The sequence below is a fragment of the Archocentrus centrarchus genome, chromosome 13, assembly GCF_007364275.1.
Source record: "Archocentrus centrarchus isolate MPI-CPG fArcCen1 chromosome 13, fArcCen1, whole genome shotgun sequence".
In the NCBI taxonomy this organism is placed as follows: Eukaryota; Metazoa; Chordata; class Actinopteri; order Cichliformes; family Cichlidae; genus Archocentrus; species Archocentrus centrarchus.
Window position 1 is genome coordinate 27472084 of NC_044358.1, and position 14830 is coordinate 27486913.

A 14830-nucleotide genomic window follows, 5' to 3' on the forward strand; every position below is an offset into this window, starting at 1 on the left:
GGAACAAGTAGCCCAGTGGGCACTTTTACATATTATATAGTCTAATTCTTGTAGTCTTTGGTAAGTTTTTTGTTATTGTTTTGTTTGTTTTAACCTTTGGTCAATTTACCACATAATTTCCCATTGCAAATTGCTCACTTGAATGGTAATAAAACAAGGAATAGCGCTAACTTTTTGATGGCAGCATATATATATTTCATTATTAGTTGCTTAGTACTAGCTCTATCATTACTCCTTCTTTTGGCCTTTTTAGTTTTGCTTAAAGTGGCTTTAGACATCTAATAGTTTAATATGATGGATGATGTTACTTTGTTTTTCAGAGAAAATGTCTGTGGACAGTGGATCAGACACTGAAGAGGAGGTTGACTCAGCTGAGAGGGATCCTGCAACTTCATCTTACAGATCACCAGGTATGGATGAAATTGTCAATTAACGATAACTGTATTTTCATGACACTTTTGCACAAAAGAAAATCATATCAGAATCAGAATCAGAAGGTTTTTATTGCCATATGGGTGAACAGGTTCACAGCATTAGGAAATTGCTGCGGTACTTCGTGCTTACAGAAAAAAAAAACAAATAAGTATAAAAACTATAAGACAATATACAAGTATACAAATTGCAAATATACAGAGATATTAGAGCTATAACTATAGCACAATATTACAAAATTACAAAATATACAGTGCAGAGACTAATTAAAAGATAAAAGAATGTAGACTATATTCCACTAATATGTACATCAGTGCAGTCAGACAGGTGCATAGACATAGGGTCATCAGCGTTTGTGGAGGGTGGTGGTAACAGTCTTAGGGTTATTGTTCATGAGTCCAACAGCAGAGGGGAAGAAACTGTTCTTATGGCGGGAGGTTCTGGTCCGTATGGACCGTAGCCTCCTGCCTGAGGGGAGAGGGTCAAAAAGTCTGTGCCCAGGGTGAGAGTGGTCGGCTGTGATCCGACCTGCACGCCCCAGTGTCCTGGAGGTGTACAGGTCCTGGAGAGATGGGAGGTTACAGCCAATCACCTTCTCAGCAGAGTGCACAACGCGCTGTAGTCTCTGTTTGTCCCTCTATCTCTGAAAGTTCGATAAAGACAGTGCTGCAGGGGGTCAGTGTTTCCACTGATCGCTGTTTTTCGAGTGTGTGTGTAATTCTTGTAACTCTCTGTATCTTGTCCTGCGAGACTTCTCTTCAAAACAATGAAAAACAAAATCTTAACATTGAAGAAAATGGACTAATGATTAGTTCGTGTTACAGGACAACTACATCGTATTAATTAGGCCAAAAACAGTTGGAAACTAGATTTTGATAACTTTAGATTGACTATGTCACATCCAGGTCTGCCAGAGATGTGGACATGTGAAAAAAGTGTTTCTATAACACTTTTAACATTTTTCAAATCGCCTGAAAACCCACCTCCTGGAAGCATAAAAAGGTTAATTCGATATTGAGGAGTGTTTTGAAAAAAAAAAATTAGTGCAGTTTCCATTACAGGATTTCTTTTTTTGATATTTGGTTTTACGCAAATCCAGGGATCATGGAAACCTGTCTAATGATTGACAGTTTCATCCATAAAAGGAAGACTGTTTTAAAAACTGTTGCTAACAGCGCAAAACTAAATGTTGATGGTGAAAATTAGATTACAATGTCAGCAGCTTCTGATTTAGTGCTCTTAAGAATTCCTAAGAAGGTCAGCTGTTAAACTAGTCATTTAAGATGCTTGTATAAAGCAAACACACTGACTGCTTACTGTTTAATACTCATTTACTTAATAGACCTGCTTTATTTAGATCAATTTGGGGTGACCAGGAGATGCACCACTGAAGGTGGACAAAACAAAGATCTGCCTTCAGCCAAAGGTAAGAATATTTCTAAGTGGAAAGAAAATGAGATTGCAGATTTCTGATAAATATTGGACCTTTAGAGGCCACTGTCCTGTATCCTTACTCTTCTTCATGCATGTTCTTTTTGGCTTCTAAGTTTTTCAATTTATTCTGTACCTGATGATTTTCTCAAAGTTGCATATATATTCTGAGTTTTGTTTTGTTTCATAGAGAGATCAAATGACAAGGTACCGGTGGCCATGGAAGTCTCTGGCAACTCCAACACAACTAAAGGTAGTTTGTCTTCAAACTTGGAGATTATAAATGGGCAGAAGTGTTAAAAATGTTGCCAGACAGACATCTTTCAAACCGAAGAATTTACTTGACTTCTAATTGTTATCATAAAAAGAATAATACCCATTGGGTCCAATGTCTTGATAACTGAATTTTCCTCCTGTAAGCCAGGCTTGAAAACACGTAAACTTTTACTTATTTTTTACAAGCATTTACTGTCACTGTTCAATGAATACTTCACATTAACAGGTGTAAACCTATTTCCAATATTTCCTCCATCTGTTATTGAACTAAACCAATGGGAAATTTATTAACAGTTCACAACACTTTCTGTGTGGTGTTAATCTGAGGTTTCTTCGTTTTGCAGCCTGGTGAAGACCAGATGATGTCTCTACACATAAAACTTTAGAATAGCTTTTTTTTTTCATTTGACTGCATACCCTCAAGCAATAGTTTGGTTTTATTTCTTCTCCCCTTCTTCCCCACTAATTTCGCCTTGAACTGTCTTGGAACAGCAAACTAACTAGCATCATCCAAGGTAGTGTGGATGATTAGCTTAATCTTTTTGTTTAACTGCACCAATAACATTTTCAACACCACTTTTTTTCCACTGTAGTGTTAAAACTGCGCAGGCCCTGCTGAGTTTTCCCAGGCTGGACTCTGTGAAAAAGGGAAATTTGGGCTTCATCCATTAGAGTGCCCCACTTATGTTGATGCTCTCTTAACTCAAGTCCACAGAGTCTCTAGCCACCATCAAATCACTCAAAACCTTTCTTTTGGTGAAATCCTTTGGAAATGTCTGATATATTAAGCAATTTTGTTTTTTTTAACATGCCCCTGACCTTAATCATTTATTCTTGTGATGTACTTTGAACAATTATTTCTCTCCTGTACCTGCTGATGCTTTTATAAGTGCTGGTGAAACTTGTGTCTTGATTTATTACCAGTTGTCAGCTTCAACAAGTAATACACCCACCCCCAATAATACTTTTACTGCAGTGTGCTGCTGCTGTGGTGAAGAAATGTTTTCATAATAGCATATAACTTGCCCTGTCACAAAGATTGAAACCTTTTTTTTCACTGAAGAATGCTTACGCCCTCTAATCATTTTACAGGGCCATCACATAGGAAGAGAGTGAAGTGGAGCCAAGAAGAAATCCAGGCGGTGGAGAAAACGCTCATGGACTGTATTGACTCTGGAACGGTTCCTGGGAAAGCCCAGTGTATGAAGTGCATTGAAGCCTCACCAGTGGCCCTTGAGAACAGGACATGGCAAGCGGTTAAGTTCTATGTGAAAAATCGCATAGATGCATTAAAACGAGAGACTTTCACAAAAGGTAAGCGTTGACCTTTTATTAAAGTGAATGGAAACGGGCCATTTGTTAGTACCATAACCACGCCAGTTCTGTTTGGAGATTGAAAGTTTTGAAGTTTTGGGACAGCTGCAGTCAGGTTTTGTAATAGAAGTATGTATACATATTGCATGTTCATGTTTATGAATACGTATTGATGAATACATAAATTTTTATTTTTTCATTTGTTTTACATGTTGGCTTTTATGTATATTTTTTTTGCCACAAGATTGAAATATTATAAACTGTGCAATAAAATGGTTTGCATAAAACCAGAAAGGAGAGTCCAGTATTGATGGTTGGCAGTAAACAGGTTACCAGTACTTAAAAATAATTTTTAACAAAAAAGAATCAAATATAATGTGGTTTATTGACTTATTTATTGCTTATATTTGACATCCTCATATATCTCAGTGGTCCCTAAAACTTAACAGTGCCACCTGGTGGATAAGTCAAATGAGCAGGTCCCCATGTGGAGCCAAAAACCTGAAAGATTAAAATTTTCTAAATTTGATTATTTTTTATATTAAAGATGATATTTCATGTTCAAAAAAATAGAAGACTAAAATTAACCTAAAACCAAGCCTCTAGATCGTTTAGAAAGTTGGGTCCCCACGTGTAACCACCTAGTCAGGGGCCTAAAGAGAGTCCCCACGTTTGAGGAAAAACACGTATGTGTGTGTGTGTGTGTGTGTGTGTGTGTGTGTGTGTGTGTGTGTGTGTGTGTGTGTGTGTGTGTGTGTGTGTGTGTTTGCAAGGATGAAGACATGCTGGGTACAGAGCATGAGGAGGTATGCAGAACATCCCCAGATTAACAAGTTACAGACCCCAGGGTACAAATGTTTGATAGACTCCAGCCAGCTTTGATCTTTCTTCAATATTTAGACATATTTGTAGGCAAAATTATTCTTAATCATTATGGAGAAAGCATTGTGCCTCACTGAAAATGGAAAAATAACTTCCTTAGGTGTCTGATATTGAATGAAAAATTAATGTTTGTCCTTCTTGTGCTCCACTGCTCTCCAGTGGGTTCTGAGTGTCTGCCCTCATCTCATCCTGCTTTTCCGCCTTTCAGGACACTGTATGTGACCAAATTTATCAATATCTAAAATTTAAGAGAAAAAAATCCTTTAACTACTTCTTATACTGTATTGTGTAAAACTCTTGAGCCAACCCTCGATTCCCGCACTGCTTCAATAATGTTGAGGTCTGGGATCTGGGGAGGCCAACCTATGATTGATAGTGTTCCATTGTGTGTTTTCCAGGTATGCTTTTACTGCATTGGCAGAGTGTTTCAGATCATTGTTATGCTGAGAAATGAAAACATCGCCAATCAGATGTTTTCTAGATCAAAATCTGCTGGTTCGTTTCTGTATTCATAATTCCATCAATTTTGACAAGATCTCCAACACCACTGCAGCCCCCAAACCATGACAGAGCCTCCATGGTGTTTTACAGATGGCTGCAGACACTCACTGTTGTACCTCTTTGTAATCTGGCAACCCTCAATCTTTTCTCCTTGTTTCCTTTCCTTAAGAATGGCCTCTTGACAGTCACCCTTCCACTGAGACCATTTCTAATGAGGCTTCAGTGAATACTTGTTGCATGCATTTCCTAGGTCCTGTCAGGTGCTTGAATAACTCATAGGTCAGTGTTAAGTGGCTTAACAAATGAAAAACACATTCCTTTTGAAAATGGCCAAGTACAAGGACTGGACTGAAAATGAGTAAAAAGCAGCCAATGTAAAAAAAAAAACAAAACAAAAAAAACCAACAACTCTGATAAACCTCCAGAAAGCCCCCACTATTGCTCAAGACCACTTTAAAGGTTACAAGAAAGTCTGGCTCATTGGAAGCAAAATATAAAGAAATGAGTGTTGAGCCAGGAGTATTGTATCATTGCCTAAAAATTAAGAGAACAAATCCTTTAAGTTTTTTTATGTGCCACTTTGATAGTCCACCAAGTGATTGGACCCCTGGGCTCTTGCCCAGAATGCCCATTGGATAATCCAGCCCAGATGCTGAGATATTAACTTTCACTATACAGACAGTAAAGTATACTTGGAAAGGATTATATGGCAATAAGCATTTCTAAACTATGTACATTTACATGCACATTACTATTTGACCTTTTGTCATTATGGGGTTTGTGCTTTCTTGCTTTCTTTGGGTTATATGTAGGAGTTGTCAGATTGCCACCCACAGCTGGTACTGTCATGATCCTGGGCCGGTGGCCCAGCGTTCTGAGTTTTCTTTTGTGTAGCTTTCTTTTGTTGTATTTTTCAGGTTGTGTTTCTTATATATTGTTTTGAGTATGCTGTTTAGTCTCCCTTGTTTTTGTGTATGTTCCCTTAAGTTTTCAGTGTTAGGTCTGCGTCTGTTATGTTTACTCAGTTCCTGTTTTATTTTGACGGTCTGTTTCCTGTGCTTTGTGTTTAGTTTTGCTTCCCCTTGTCATTAGGTTCATTTGGTTCACCTGTCGTCCCCTGCTGTTTCCACTTGCCCTAATCCCCTTCTGTATATTTAAGCCCTTAGTTTTCCCTCTGTTCCTTGTTCGGGTCCTTGTCAGTTTTTGCCTGTGTGTATTGTCTTCGAGTTCCTAGTGTCTGCTTTCGAGTTTTCTGTTTTGTAATTGTTTGAGTTATCAAATAAACCTCCCACCGAACCTGCTCTCGCCGTGTCCTGCACTGGGGTCCTCCCTGCCTTGCCCGCACACAGCCGTGACAGTTACTTAATTCATGATGATGGTGTGTTCGTCAGATCCTCATGAAGACTTTGAGTTGATCTATATTAGTCTTTTTTCATGTTTTTCTTTCTTTTTTTTTCTTTTTTTAAAAATAAACTTAAAGTGTAATTTTAATTGAAGACAGTGCCCCACTTCACTATGGTTATACTTTCACCACATAATAGCAAATTCTCCTGGATTTTGTTTTTTGTACTTCATCCCATCAAAGAGCACCTGTCAGGTCAGTCTGTATACATGATCATGTTTACATGTGCACTCATATCCCAGTTTTGAGTCTTGTCCTGGTTTTGATCATGTTGTACATATGATGTTTCCACTGAACATGAAAAACCTGTTTATTTATGTGCTGTATAAACAAGTAAATCTCTATCCGGGTTTGTGATCATCTGCCTGCTGTCCTATCTTATTTCTGACCATCTCAGCACCTACTACGGTCTGTACCAACAAGGAATACCCAGAAAGTACCATCCTGGTTTCCATTGGTGTACTCAGAGTGTCATAGCTTCTGAAAACACAATAAGATGTTCAGATGTGGAACACAACACCAGCTTACTCTCCAAATCAGATCATATTTGGTGCACATGTGAACATGCCGATTGAAAAAAAGCTTTATGATAACCTGTGCTTGTGTCTGGATCCAAATGGTAAATATTAGTAAACCTGATGCACTACGGCTTTAAAATAACATCATAACCAACTTCGGTACTTATAAATGCACTCAGGGATGTTGCAAGCACAACACCGGGACCGTAAAACTGAAGCAACTAAACTGAATTCAAATTTAATTTCTTTTTTTAAAAAAAATATTTTTTTAAGACTTTTTGAAGTAGAATAGAAAAACTCCAGTTTATCTGGAACCTGTATGTAAGTTGCCACATTAAAAAAACAAAAAACAAAAAACATTTTCTCTGATATCAGGATTAAAGGGGAAGCATCTCTGCTCAAAAATGAAATTGAGGAGCTCTCTGTCATTTGTTTCATTTGCTACTTTTGACTTGCTGTGTGGTAGACTTTCTACTCAGAGTGGGGCAAACACAGGTGTACCTAATTTTTCTTTGTAGGTAATTCATAAAGCTATGCCAATAAACCACAGCCCTGGGGCTAAAAAAAAAACTGAAAGCAGACTTTATTAAGGTTATCACCTGCACAAAGGTTCACTGTTGGTCCCACGCACTGTTACTTCTTACTGTAGGTCAGCTGTGGATCATATCCAGCAGTAAAATTTTCTTCTGCTGACATCCCCTTAAAAAAATTGGGGGCCTCTGATAGATATGGTTTCCCTGGAGACTGTGATGGATGTGAATCCCTCCCTTCTGTAGGACTTAATAGAAAATACAACCCAATAACCTTTCATTTAACATATTCACCTATGTGGAAACCTGTCTTGGAATATATTTCAACATAATAAAGCCCAGCAACATTTACACAATTGAACATCAGATAATAACACACAAAGGGACCTTTTTTTATATATATCTTTCTTGCTGTAATATCTAAAGTACTCAAATCACTGCCTGGCAGACTAAAGCATGTTTTTCAAGGAACTGTAGAATAATTCTAAAGGTGAGAAATAAAAACATTGTAACTTCTGACTTCAGATGTGTTTAACATGGTCTGCATGTGGTGATGACCTTCACAAAACATACAAGACTTTATGAACAGATAGGAGCTCTACAGTTTTAATCACAACCTATCTGCTACTACCAAGACCACTGTCCAGAGGCAGATCAAAGGTATCTGCCATCTGGATCTACCATCTGAATGTCAGCAGAAATTAAGAGGTAATATTTTTCCAGTCTTCAGTTTTAGAATTTTGGTGATCCTGTGTGAATTGTAGCCTCTGTTTCCTGTTCTTAGCTGATAAGAGTGGCATCTGGTGGTCTTCTGCTCCTGTAGCACATCTGCTTCAGGGTTCAGTGTATTGTGCATTCATACCTTGCATGCATACCTTGGTTGTAACAAGTGGCTATTTGAATCACTGGTGCCTTCCTATCAGCTTGAAGCAGTTCAGGATTCTCTTCTTACCTCTGGTATCCGCAAGGCCTGGAGAATGGCTGCTCACTGGATATTTTCCTCTTTTTCAGACCATTCTCTGTAAACACTAGAGATGGATGTGCAGGAAAATACCAGTATATCAGCACTTTCTGAAGTACTCAGACCAGTCTGTCTGCTACCACCAACCGTATTTGGTTGGTGTAAGGTATTTTATGAAGTATTATCCTGCCATGCATGATGATTACATACTTCACAAAACATACTACACTTTTTGAACAGGTGGGGGCTCTACAATCCCAATCATAACCCAACAGCTACTCTCAAGACCACTGTCCAGAGTCAGATCAGCAACATATACACCTTTAAACTTTAGTGCTGGACCTGAAAGGACACAACTCTGCTGCAATCATCAATAAAATCAAAAGAAAATTAAAATTTTAGAGTGTTAGACAGAAACCTCTAATGCATGCTCAACTAGCCAATTATATCTCTCTTTTTGGGAGTATTTATTTACCAGTCCAAAGACTGAGTGGAAGCAAAGGAAGGGGGCAATGAACTGCAACTTGTTGCTGTGAGAATTGGTGTGATAAAGTTAGGATTAAAATTATTTTGCAAAGGATTCCAGAGAGATTCTGAAATTTGACTGACTGATATTTTGTATGTTGCAAGACCTTCGGGAAGAGCGAGTCACAACTGCAGGATCCGGTTGCACAGGGGTGATAGAGAGGGTGACGGGGTTGGAATGAAGGAATTGAGTACAGTTGTGATTGATTTATTATTTGACAGAGCGACTATATAGCTAACAAAGACCATATTGCTAAAGCCTACTTGGCTTTAGGAGAAAGACTACTTACCACCAGTGGAATTCAGAAACTATGGAGGGATTTGTTTTAAGTTCAAAGACATGAATCATGTGGGAGTGTTTTCTCCATGAAACATTTTTGAATAACAAAAGACAAAATATGGATATGTCTGGGAATTCAAAGTATGATTATATCCAGTTAAATTTCGTGCTTTCAGTCTGGAACTTTATCAAGGTGGTTGATTCTACGTGGGAAATGCTTACTTACTTTTCAGCCACTGATTCGTTTTATTCGGTTGTGTATTTAGTTAAAAGGACCCCACTGCCACGAACATTAATGTGAAACAGTATTTAAAGTAGGGCTTCACATCAGCACATTACATCTCCCATAATGTCAGGATTAATCTGAATGGATGTGGAATAGTTTTACAAAGGGCAAATTTTATTAATGGAAGAAGTGAGATCAGCTTTGTAACAAAGAACTTCAGTTTGACTGCAGCTGTATGTGTACGGTAACTCATTACACGTGTATTAAAATGTATCCAAGGGGTCTTATCACAATGTAAACTACTGATAGACTTTGATTTTTTGTTATATTTTTATTAGACTATGCATGTCCAATTTTTGCTGAATTTAGCACCTTACCCACAATCCACTGGCACCTTCTGAGCCACAGTCAGTCACCTGTTGCACTCAGAAGGTCAAGAAAGGACTATATAATAATATAGTAATATTCCACCCATCCATCCATCCATCTCAGCCAGCCCATCACAAGGCTAACGCATAGAGCTAGACAACCACTCACTCTCACATTCACACCTGCAGCCAATTTGGAACCTTTAATTAACCTACAGGCACCTACAATTAACTGTGGGATGAAGCCACCATACCTAGAGCGAATCCACACAGGCACCAGAAAGAACATGCAAGCTCCAGACAGAAAGGCCTCAGCCTTGCTGTAGGACAACAGTGCCATGCCATGCTGCACGAGTGAAGATGAGTGTAATGTTTCAATAAAGCCCCGGGCAATACAAATCTCTTCTTGAGAGTAAGGATAAGAAATTTCTTATTTTATTTAGATTATACTAACTTCTAGACTTCACAGAGTTTTTTTTTTTTGTCACTGCTTCTATTTGACTTCTATTAATCCTGTTATTTTTTTATGTTGTAATAACTAAGTGTTTCCAACAATAGCTGGCTAATCTTTTTTTTTGATCATTTTTGATCATTACAGCACCATAATAACCATAATGTTAGGTGCTCCAATGCAGCAAAACAATGAGATGCAATGTAGTGAGAATTCAATTTTGGGTGCAATTAATTTCTCTCAACCACAACTTTGAGAAGAACAGCTGTGAAAACAGCTGATATGAATCCTTTCCTAATGCACCAGAAAATCATGGATGACATTTATCAAGAAGTCTAGAAATGTAAAAAAAAAACAAAAAAAAACAAAAAAAACACCCTCCCCCACCTCACCCCAGCCTCTCATGAACACCATGTTCAGAGTGAATCTTCAGCAAATTGAATATCTCCAAGCCATATTATCTAACTGGCTGTCTTTGCAATTTCCCTCTCTCTTCTCTTATTATCTTTGGCTTTATTACAGACATGCCTGCTGGTAAAAAGCTTTCCAAGAAATGCTGTCGGATGTGTGAGAAAATATTTTGGACACTTTATATATAATCTTCACTCCTTATCTTGTCTGGGCACTGCAGTGAGTAAATGCAGTTCTACAGCACACCATGGCACTAAAGCATTTTTAGGATCTGCTATAAGTAGATTAATAAAAAAAGAATAAGTCTGTGTTTGTATTTTAATAATATAATACAGATAAGAAAATGAATGTTGCCATTCTTAACTTCTCTGGAGTGGTAAATGGCAGTTTGGCAAATCACTGTTACTCAGCTTAAAACAGAAAGACAGCCTCTTACAGTGTTTTTAGAAAGCCACTTCCTTCCTTTTCATATTCTTTATGTTTTCTCTCCCTGGTGTTCGGTGTCCGAAGTGGATGAAGTCCTCACATCTGTTTCCTGTGCAAATATGACAAAAATGCTGTAAAAGACTTCACCGAAAGGTTAGAAACCTTAAAAATGTTACTTTGGTGAAAGTAAATCAGTAATATTATCAAAATGTACTTCAAAAGTAAACGCACTGAAATTACATTTTTTTATATCATTATGAATGCTACTGGATTATTAGAATTAATAAATATTGTGGAAGTAGTATTTTACAGTTGTGGTTGGAGTTAAGTTTCATAATTTTAGACAGTGTCTGGCAGTTTGAGCTTCATTATGCGTTGCAGTCTTTAAGATAATCCCATCTTGTAAAATCTTCATATGCAAACGAAGTGGAAATTATAGCTACCAAAAATAAATGCATCAGACTGAAAAGTACTGAGCTGAAGTGCAGATCAGTTTATACAAGTAGTACCTTGAAACTGTTCTTTATCGCATCATGTGTGTAACTTCATTTGATCCACTGCTGTATACGAAACAGCTGCCAGGTTAAAACATCTGTGCAACTAAAAAAGAATGACTGGAATTTGATTCCATTAAAATATATATTGTACATATACATATACATATACACACACACACACACACACACACACACACACAAACACACATAGTGGCCAATTTATTAGGTACACATAAGTACTTGTGAGTTCCAGGTTGGGTTCCTTTTACATTTTCTGTGAATCCTAGAGATGGATGTGCAGGAAAATACCTGTTGATCAGCAGTTTCTGAAACACTTAGACGAGCCCGTCTGGCACCAACAACCATGATACGTGGTCGTCTTGACCGTGTCTACATACCTAAATGCACTGATCTGCTGCCATATGACTTGCTGGTATTTGTACTATTATTTTGTGGGGTTTTCTCTGAATAATTCTGACAGGAATAAAATGTAAAGCTAGTTAAAGTTGAAAGCTAGTTAATTTTTTAATTTTAGTTCACCTCATGTGACATTAAAGCTTGACTAGTGCTATCTTTCCAATAAAACAACATCAAATTCAACTTTTATACACCTGCGTCGCAAAACTTTGCTTCAGGTGGTTTTGTGATCTGTATATAGTAGTGCCCTCTGTCCTTAGATGTTGGATTTAGATAAGGAAAAACTTACACAAAAACTCTTTAACGGGAAAAATGGAAGAAACGTCACGAAATGGAGACAGAATTTTTTTTAAAATTTACTGGCCGTCTCTTGGCGAAGCTCAATAATGTTGACAGTCTCTAAAAACTAAAGGCCCTCTTACTCTCTGGACACTGAGGCCCGCTGGATCTGCTACGAATGGTGATGCTATTTTCCAAGAGTAATATTTGGTCAAAAATAACCTGCTCTGAACAACGCTAGGTTCTCTGCATGAGTTACTAATGGGATATACCTTGGTAAGAAGTGTACTCCATGACACTGAAAACCCATGACGTTACCTCGCTAGCAGCTACATCCTGGCCTCTGAAAAAAGGCTGAAATACAAATACACAAATGGAAACAGTCAAGCATGATTCACACATAAAGGAGCAAGAGACAGTGAAATACGCTTTCCTCGCCTGCCTCCTCACTGTTTGTGTCTTGACTTAGGTCAGGACAAGGATTTCCGCTGGTTATGAATCGCAGTGCAACTTTCTAAAAGACTGATGACTTTATTTACACAGCCTAATAACTGAAGGAAAAGAGCCATAATTTATGAAGGGAGAGCAGGTGACCCAAATGAGAGCTCTGACACCAAAGCACAGTGTTGAAACCAAAAATTATACAAAAGAAGTGCAAATTGAGAACAGTTGCTGGAGTTGTCAAAGCCTGCTTTTTTGTGCCAAATTGTTCTTTTCCTTTTCAGTTGAGCTGATTTATTTCTAAAGGAAAAAAAATATGAATCATACTAAATTTTATACCAGCACAAATATGAAATGTTGTGTCTGAGTTTTAACCTTTGCATTTGACACTTGAATCATCGAGCATAGTCTCTGGATTATATGATGTGTTTTATCTTAAATGGTATGACTATCATCCTTTGAGAGAGGACAGAGAAGGGTCCTGGGAAATAAAGAAATACTGCGTACTTACTGTGGTATTTCAAGACACTGGATTCGGTTGGTCCTTTCTGTCTCTGCCGCTGCTGCATTGCACTCCTTCTCTATATGGTAACATGTAAAAAAGAGGCATGAATGAAAAATTAACTACTCAAAGCCAAAAATTAGGTTTCTAAGAGGGTGGGAACCACCTTCTTTGGCCAGGTCTTTTTCACCTTTGAGATCTTTGTCTGGAAGCAATTTGGCCTCTACTCTTAAGACACGAGGGAAGGTGTCCACACATTACAATGATGCTTTACTCATACATCACGGGCCACTCCATAAGGTCACTCCACTGATTTTGATTTTTTTAATGAAATGACAGATAAAGAGAATGGGCTGGCTTCCCGATACTCGATTTGGATGTATGTGAGGGAATGTGCTTTTGAGATATGATGGATGAATGGTTAGCCCAGATTCTCTCTTCTTTGTTCTGATCAAACATTCTGCTGGTATTTCAGACCACATGTTTTCTTATGATTTTCTTGGTAGAGGTAGACAGTTTGCTATAATTAAATCACTCATTATGTGATCTGCCCCATTGCAATTGGAACAAGTGAACTAGTATCTGTTCAGGCATATTTAAGGTTGCTCACTAAAACAAAGGCACGCAAAGGCTTTGTTGTGAGTAAGTGGACTTTATCGCAAGATACAGCAGTATGTGGAATCTTTTTTGACATCCAGGATTGTTTTTCCTCACAGAAAAATGATCCACTGATCTACAGCTATATCTGCTGTCATGTCTGGTCAGTCAGTCATTTATTTTCCATATTATATTTCTCCTTCAGAACCACAGGTGGCTGAAACATCTAACTTTTATTGCCGCAATGACCTAATATCCCCATGTGCAAGAGCAAGGTTGTATCGACCTGAACTGAAACTTCTGCAAAGGATTGATTAAACACATGGGTGGCTCATCATCTGATATTAAACTGTTAGGTCAGGTATTCAGTTCCACTTCCAGAACTTTAATACAGCGGAATTTATAATGATTGTTGTTTCTTTTGCTCTTTGCGGTGCAATTACATGCTTGTCCAAATCTATTTCAGATTAATTATATAAAATTCTTTTTAAAATTATGCAAGAGGTAAGCATAATTTTCTTTTAACATACAAGCCAAACTTTATTGTGCAACCTCTTCTTTAATCTTGACTGTTATGTTATATTATAAGCTGAACAAAGGAGGAAATAGAAGTCACTGACATCAAGTCAAAAAAGGTCCTTACCATGCAGGGAGGGTTTCACCCCATGTCCAGCACCTTGAGACTGCACGCAAAGGGGAAGGAAGGAGGCCGAGGACTGGTGACTGTTAGAACCACTATTCTGGATGAAACAACAAAGACACGTGAGTACATCAGAAAGATGACCACAACTGATCATATGCTTAGTGAATACCTCAGGTAGCAGGAACCTGAGAAAGAAGAGGAGCAAGTACAGGAACCATTGTGGAAGGACAGGTCCTTGCATGGCATGTACCACTAGCAGATGGAAGAAGTGTCCGATATTGAAAAATCCTACCAATGGCTGGACAAAGCTAGATTGAATGACAGCACAGAGGAACTAATCATGGCAGCACAAGAACAAGCTCTAAGCACAACATCAATAGAGGCTGGGGTCTACCACACCAGGCAAGACACCAGGTGCAGGCTGTGCAGAGACACCCCTGAGACAATCCAGCACATAACAGGAGGGTGCACGATGCTCACAGGCAGGGCATACATGGAACGCCATAACCAAACGGCTGGC

At 38.2% G+C, this 14830-nt stretch overlaps 1 protein-coding gene and 1 long non-coding RNA gene across 2 annotated transcripts in view; one reads left to right on the plus strand and one right to left on the minus strand.

Moving 5' to 3' along the window:
- LOC115790483 (protein NipSnap homolog 2-like) overlaps positions 1-9986 on the minus strand; it is a 30469-nt gene extending 20483 nt beyond the window's left edge. The window contains 5 exon segments of the mRNA XM_030744288.1: positions 7356-7389; positions 7392-7469; positions 7471-7534; positions 8472-8589; positions 9863-9986. Of these exon segments, the coding sequence (XP_030600148.1) occupies positions 7356-7389; positions 7392-7469; positions 7471-7534; positions 8472-8589; positions 9863-9986 (418 nt within the window).
- LOC115790037 (uncharacterized) lies at positions 1657-3432 on the plus strand. The gene is made up of 3 exons (XR_004020759.1): positions 1657-1858; positions 2054-2116; positions 3232-3432. It is a non-coding gene; the product is annotated as an uncharacterized LOC115790037 (long non-coding RNA).
- Positions 9987-14830: the final 4844 nt, after the last annotated feature.